Source organism: Syzygium oleosum, unplaced genomic scaffold, assembly GCF_021117445.2.
Source record: "Syzygium oleosum isolate NSW1041296 unplaced genomic scaffold, Sole_v2.1 Sole_v2.04, whole genome shotgun sequence".
In the NCBI taxonomy this organism is placed as follows: domain Eukaryota; kingdom Viridiplantae; phylum Streptophyta; class Magnoliopsida; order Myrtales; family Myrtaceae; genus Syzygium; species Syzygium oleosum.
Window position 1 is genome coordinate 1,648,593 of NW_026607488.1, and position 7,215 is coordinate 1,655,807.

General features: G+C 38.6%; 1 protein-coding gene and 1 long non-coding RNA gene across 2 annotated transcripts; one reads left to right on the forward strand and one right to left on the reverse strand.

The window, feature by feature from the left end:
• Window positions 1–2,381: 2,381 nt before the first annotated feature.
• LOC130138073 (uncharacterized) lies at window positions 2,382–6,889 on the reverse strand. The gene is made up of 2 exons (XR_008816486.1): window positions 6,716–6,889; window positions 2,382–2,806 (listed from the first exon to the last, which is right to left on the reverse strand). It is a non-coding gene; the product is annotated as an uncharacterized LOC130138073 (long non-coding RNA).
• LOC115693625 (12-oxophytodienoate reductase 3-like) lies at window positions 2,466–4,281 on the forward strand. The gene is made up of 4 exons (XM_030620645.2): window positions 2,466–2,773; window positions 2,976–3,106; window positions 3,310–3,492; window positions 3,597–4,281. The coding sequence occupies exons 1-4, from the start codon at window positions 2,466–2,468 to the stop codon at window positions 4,241–4,243; spliced, it is 1,269 nt and encodes a 422-aa protein (XP_030476505.1). The 3' UTR covers window positions 4,244–4,281.
• Window positions 6,890–7,215: the final 326 nt, after the last annotated feature.

Below are 7,215 nucleotides of genomic sequence, written 5' to 3' on the forward strand. Positions count from 1 at the left end.
ATTCTCTATCCCTCATCTCTTACTTTACATTCTGCACATCAAGAGCACAGTCTATACAATCTGTCTTGAATCTGAATTTTATTCAGACTCTTCTGTGATTTGTTTTGTTTCCGCATAAATTATCAAAAATTGTTTAAGATCACCTATTCACCCCCCTCTAGGTGATCCTTGCTAGCTACATCACATTCTAGTGATTGTGTCTGTTCACGGGACACATTGTTTTGTTGTTCTTATACAAAGATATTTCTTCATTCATAAAAGCTATTCCAATTTTCAAATATTTATGTTGAGTGGATTTGAGAGATTAAGTTGTATCCTATCGTTTTAGGAAAATAATTTCATAGCTGAACAATTCTGCTTTCTATACTTTTTTTCTTGGGGGGTTTCTCCCTCCAATCTCCAATATAGTAGCTTCTACATTATCCTGTTAATATTAGGTGAGAAATCTAAAATGAAAATCAACGAGAACACTAGAAGTAAAAATCACAATGATGAATGAAAAGAGCCTTATGTTGCAAGAGCTGTCAATCTCTCGATCTTTGCATATCCAAAAATCAGTTTGTGATTTCTTCCCACCGTCGCAAGTTCGGCCTAGCCCTTTGCTTCCAGCACATATAGATTTAATGACAAATTCTCAATGAGGTCATTACTAAATTAATCTTTTTTAGATTACAAATTAAGATGGCGCATAAAAAAATTACTAGATGACAATAACAACATCTTGGTCTGTTCAAAAGGAATTATACAGATATGACCTGTCTTTTACCAAGTTCGCCTGTCGTGGTCAAATGGCAAAACAAAACCTATAAATACCCATGAGTTATGTGGATCAACCTAAAACTACACCATCTTTAGTTCTCGACATTACACTTATAGCATCTTCTTGGTTTTTTCATTTTTATTAGAATATAAGCTATGAGTTCATTAGAAATCCTAAAATTTATCACGAAAGTACAATTGAGTTCTAAAATTTTTAAAAAATCCAATTAAGTCCTAAAATCTGTCACAAAAGTGCAATTAAGTACTAAAACTTTTAAAAAGTAAAATTAAGCCTTAAAATTTATCAAATTTATCCAATCAAGTCCTTCTGTTGACTGCACTTTTTAAGAGTTTTAGAATTCAATTGCACTTTTATGACAAGTTTTAAAACTTGATTACATTTTTTTAAAATTTTAGGACTTAAGTTCATTTTTATAACAAGTTTTATGACTTTTAATGCACTTATCACTTATTTAAATGTGCAAGTTCAATCTCTCTCACAAGTAGTATCACTCTCTCTCTCTCTCTCTCTCTCTCTCTCTCTCTCTCTCTCTCTCTCTCTCTCTCTCTCTCTCTCTCTAATTATCCATCAATAACATATTTTTGTATGTCCGCAAACCTTGACGAGACACAACACAATTCATTATAGTGCGTCATACGAGCATATGATTTCATCATTCTTGTGGGTAATTGGTGTAAGAAGATTTTATTGAATAAGAGTTATTTCTAATCCACGACCTCTCCTTCAATCTCGACTGATGAAATCATGTTCGTTTCACCATCGCCATCAAGCATGTAAACCCGCATGTGTGAGTTTCCTCCCTTCTGGGTGAAGTGAAGTGGTTAAGCCTAAATATTATTTTCTTCGAGTGCTCCTTCATATCGATACAACACTACGCAATATGTTGAAAGGATGCGGGAATTGGGCATGAGACCGGGGGCAAGCCCCTTACATCATTCACTTTCCTCGCAATAGTATCCATAAAATAAGGTTGCGATAGATGAAGGCACGGGTTTATCCATGTTCTCTCCGGACCTCTCCTCGCCACTTTTGCGGTTCTCGTGGCTGCAGGTGCCCGACTCGAGCGAAGATGGAGTTGCACGTCGGCACTATTGATATCACCTCCCTTGAAATTTCCTACATGAGATGTCAATGGCGTGGTCAAAATTGAACTCTAAGTACCGTCCACTGTTTTTGTTCTTCTAATCACGTGGCAGGTAAAATTCTAAACATGGAAAGTACAAGTTAATGAGAGCTTTTCTCAACCCAAGAAAGCAAAGAGAAAAATGTCATTATCATTATTATAAATGATATAACGCAACATATTATTATTTATTAATATTAGATTCTCCGGCCAGGAAGCATAGACTGATTGCTCTATGTGAACTGGAACCGACCGCCCGCCGACTTCGTAGCCGGTGATGAAATGTTGAACGGTCAACGTAAGAACCACGTTGGGCAAAGAGAACGAAGATAAAGAGACGTTAGAGCCACATGTTCGATTCTTTAACGTCTTTAACACACTTTTTCCTTGAAGAAAAAGGAGGTTAAAGAAGCCAAATTGCAATTCGACCTTCCTAACTGCGATGACTTGGACCAAAAAGTCATATGAAAATCAAAGCTTGGCATGCTCAAACTGAATTACGCCGAATCTTCCCAGTTTTTGCTGCAATGTTCAAATGGCAACAACAAGCTATAAATACCAATGAGCTATATAGATCAGCCTCAGATCACACCATCTTCAAATTTTCACCATCATATTCTTAGTATCAACCTTTGCTGTTCATTCTTACCAGAACGTAAAGCTACGCACGAGATGGCCGTGAACCTCTTCACTCCATGCCAGATGGGAAAGTTCGATCTCTCTCACAGGGTAGTGCTAGCGCCTCTGACGAGATGCAGAGCGCTAAATGAGATTCCAATGCCAGCGCATGCTGAGTACTATGCGCAAAGATCGACCAAGGGTGGTTTTCTCATCACTGAGGGCACCCTCATCTCCGACACGGCCGCTGGGTATGTCCTCTTGTCCCAAGATCAAGCTGTCTACTGTATATATATAGCGCAAAAAGGAATTAAAATTGTGTACATACCGTTGTACATCTGAGCACTGCAAACTATTTATACCCTATTCATTGCTTGACAGCAAGTAATATGAACCATGTTTTGGATCATAGGAAAATCATTAACTTTGAAAAATATAATGTTGTTAAACCAGGTTTCCAGATACTCCTGGGATTTACACTGAACAGCAAGTCGAAGCTTGGAAGAATGTGGTGGATGCTGTTCATTCCAAAGGCAGCATCATTTTCTGTCAACTTTGGCACGTTGGTCGTGCCACCAATAATGGTACTAATTTTTTTTTTCTCAGATTGACGCCACCAAATATTCTCTATAGCTCCTAAACAACAAAATCACAACTTGAACAAACTAGATTTGACAATTTTTTTTTTCTGTTATACTGCATTCTTAATTATGTAATGTTAGCTTATTAAGTTTCACCTTCAATACTTGTTTCTGACAATATTGAAATATTATGGTGATTGTATTAGTTTATCAGCCTGGTGGAGGCGCGCCAATTTCATCGACAAATCAATCTATCTCTGATAAATGGAGAATCATCATGCCCGACAGGACTCTCGATGTTCCTCACAAACCAAGAGCCCTCCAAACACATGAAGTATGGGATGTTATCGAGCAATATCGCCGAGCAGCTGAAAATGCCATTCGAGCAGGTTCGTCCATGAACTATGATCATTCCAAGATGGATGCTAAAATTAGTTTTACTTACTTTCTTTGTTGCGCATAAGTATTAAGATCAAATCAATTTCGACTTCAGGTTTCGATGGTGTTGAGGTCCATGGAGCACATGGCTACCTCATTGATCAATTCTTAAAGGACTCGATCAATGATAGAACAGACAAATTTGGAGGATCAATTGAGAATAGATGCAGATTCTTGATGGAGATCGTCAAAGTGGTGGCTGGAGAAGTTGGTGCTGACCGAATGGGAGTTAGAATCTCGCCGGCAATCGACCACATGGATGCCACGGACTCCGATCCACTCAATCTAGGCCTAGCAGTCATCGAGAAACTGAACAAGTTTCAGAACGAGATAGGCTCCAAACTTGCCTATCTCCATGTGACTCAACCTCGATTCATGGCCCATGGCACGAAAAATTACGGTGAAGAAGAGGAGGACGAAGAAGCTCGATTGATGAGAACTTGGAGGAGAGCTTATCAAGGTACTTTCATGTCGAGTGGTGGTTTCACGCGAGAGCTCGGGATGAAGGCTTTGGCTGATGGAGATGCAGACTTGATATCGTATGGTCGGCTCTTCATCTCTAACCCCGATTTGGTCCACCGATTAAAGGTGGATGCACCATTGAATGGTTACAACAGAGAGACATTTTATACTCAAGATCCAGTTGTTGGTTACATAGATTACCCATTTCTTGACCAGGAAAATGGGGAAGGGACACACTAGTAAATGAAAATGCTATTGGTGACTTGTATTCCTGGGAACTTTGGATTACACTGTACAATTTAAGCACTAAGGAGGATTGAAGAAATAAGACAACATACCACCCGCCTGGGTGGCGCTGCTAGAGCGCGCACTCTTCCTCTCGCAAAAGGTTGAGTGTTCGAATCCCGGGTGCCGCAGGGTGACTTAACCGGTGCACGTGTGTGGTGGCTAGCACGTGTCGCCCCCAGGGTTTATCTCCCGGCTGTCGGCCGTGCGGGGGTTCCCTGGGTCATCAAAAAAAAAAAAAGAAATAAGACAACATGTTCATTGCGTATACTTTATGTCCGTGGTAATAGGGTACATGATTTGTACATTATCGAATCAATTTCATAGAGTCTGATGAACAATTATATTTCCTTCCTGTTCAACAAATTATAATCCTCTCTTGTATTGTTCGTGTTCGTATATTTTAATATATTATTAAAACTTCGTAGAATAATATAATCAATTATGGTAGAAACCGATGTTCATATGCTTCTTCTTTTTTGCCGGGAAGAAGCTGACACCCGTCTGGGTTGTTGGAGAGTTTATAGCGTGAATGTGGAAAAATGGAAGGAAACTATTTAGTTGAAATATGAGAGCACCATGTAAGTGTTGTTTGAAGGAATGGGCTCTCAAGTGAACATTTGACATTGGATAGGCCTGATTATGTTTAATCTTGGTTGGACAATTGAAAAGTTGCGATTAAACAAATTTGAAACTTCCTTTTAATAAATGTTAACTTTTTAGACAAATATGTAAGTTGGTAGACTAACTATTTAGTCCAATCCAATGGTTGAGTTCGCACGAGACACATTGTTTCATTGTTCGATTTTAAATATTTCTCGTCTGTTTATGTCGAGAGAGTTTAAGAGGCTAACTGGTATCCCGGGGGCATTGTCGCCTTAGAATAAAGAATCCGCCTCACAGCCGATCAATTCTGTTTTTGGTAGTACTCTTCTTTCGGGGTTCTCTCTCCAGTCTCCACACATGATTTTGAAAGTTTGATTTCTTCTACGAATGTTAGCTTCACTGCAAGATGAATGATTTCCATGAGTTTCCTTTTGAAGTTTGCTATTCGGGCTTAATAAATATTAGGAATTTGTGCCTCTTCTATTGCGACTTTTAGGGTTAGCTGCCATAGTCCTTAGTAGGGGTCGACGATTCCAGGGTTGGGCCGATTCCACCCTGGACCTTGGAACAAACTGTAAAGGGTCGGTCCCCAGATTTTGAAACCTAAAACCGACTCTATAGACCATAGAATTGACCTTGCCTGTCCTGTCTGGTCTGGCTCCAGAATCAGTCCAGGGAACAGGCCAAATTTTTTTTTTTATGGTTTCATTATTTTGCATTCTTTGAAATGTCAAACTTATTCTTTCAAAGTACATGTCCATCAATACACAATATTTAGAACTGCAATACTGAGCAACAAAACGGTGTGAAGTAAAACATCGGTAAAAAAAAACAAAAATCTAAAGTAACAAGCAATTATCCAATTCATCCCTTAGTCAAGCAAAACGAAAGCTAAATCAATAACATAAATCTTCACTTGCCAAAGGCATATAAGGTAAAACATAAATTATAAAACTTCATTCTCCATTCATCCATAAAAGATTGCTTTAAATTCTAACCACCTAAAAACAAAACAAATAACAAACATAATAAAAATGTGTTTGGATAGTACAACGCCGATTAAAATGCTATTCCACTAACTTATTTTGTATTACCAAAAAAACTTATACTTGTGTGACATATAAACTCTTTATTTCAGTTCCATCATAAGTTAGGGATTTTTTTTTACACAAAAAAAGTTTGGGTATTTGCGTCACGATGGGCAAGTTTAGGGTTTTTAGTGTCACAAAAAAAAAGTTCGGAGTGTTTTTGTCATAGTGGGTATAATTTGTAGTTTTTTGTGGTATTAACCCATTAAAAAAAAGACATCCTACGGATAAATCTTCATTAGAAAATCTAGAGATGAACTACAAAGAAAAATGGCGGCACTTAAGCCCTGGCTTGTATTCACGTCCCTCTCCCTCCTCCTTAAACAACATTATATCGCTTCTTTCTTGCCCTTTTTCCCTTTTATGTCATGCCCTAATGGAACACCGTCAAAAGGATGTAATCGAGAGTCACCTCCGAATGTCAGGATCCAGACGAACTCGGAGAAAAAAACAATGGAAGGAAAAAAAAAATTCACGAGAAGGTGTCGCAGGAAAATTTCAGAGCAATTCCACAGAGAGAGAGAGAGAGAGAGAGAGAGAGAGAGAGAGGTGTGGGGCGATTCTTCATCGAATTTTGTAAAAATAAGACAAAAAATTGGACGAGAACTTGAGATCGCGCGCATACAGAGAACAGAGACAACCGGGCACCACAGAACTACGGAGATTTCGATAAATCCGCAGAGCTTTCGACCAAAACAAAAACCTAGGGTTATTGGAGAGAGGAAGCACTCACGGATTCACAATGCCGTCGACCAAGATCTCGTTGCTCTGCAATTTCGATAAACCCCCGAAGCTTCAGCGGAGAAAGAGAGACAGAGCACAGAGAGAATGTAGGTCTCTGTTCTCGCTGCTCTCCAATTCAAAACAGAGAGAGGCAGAGAGAAGAGAGAGAAGCGACAGTTCTGTTTCTTGCGTAGCTGGTATTTAGAACTTGGGATAAGTGTATTAGAAGTCCCAAAACTTATCAGAAAAGTGTAATTGAGTTCTAAAACTTTCAAAAAATGCGATCAAGTCCTAAAACTTATCACGAAAGTGCAATCAAGTCTTAAAACTTTCAAAAAGTGCAATCAAGTCCTAAAACTTATCACAAAAGTGCAATCAAGTCCTAAAACTTTCAAAAAGTGCAATCAATGGAAGGACTTGATTGAACCAATTTGACAAGTTTTAGGACTTATTTGCACTTTCGTGACAAGTTTTAAGACTTGTTTTAGGACTCAATTGCATTTTTCTAAC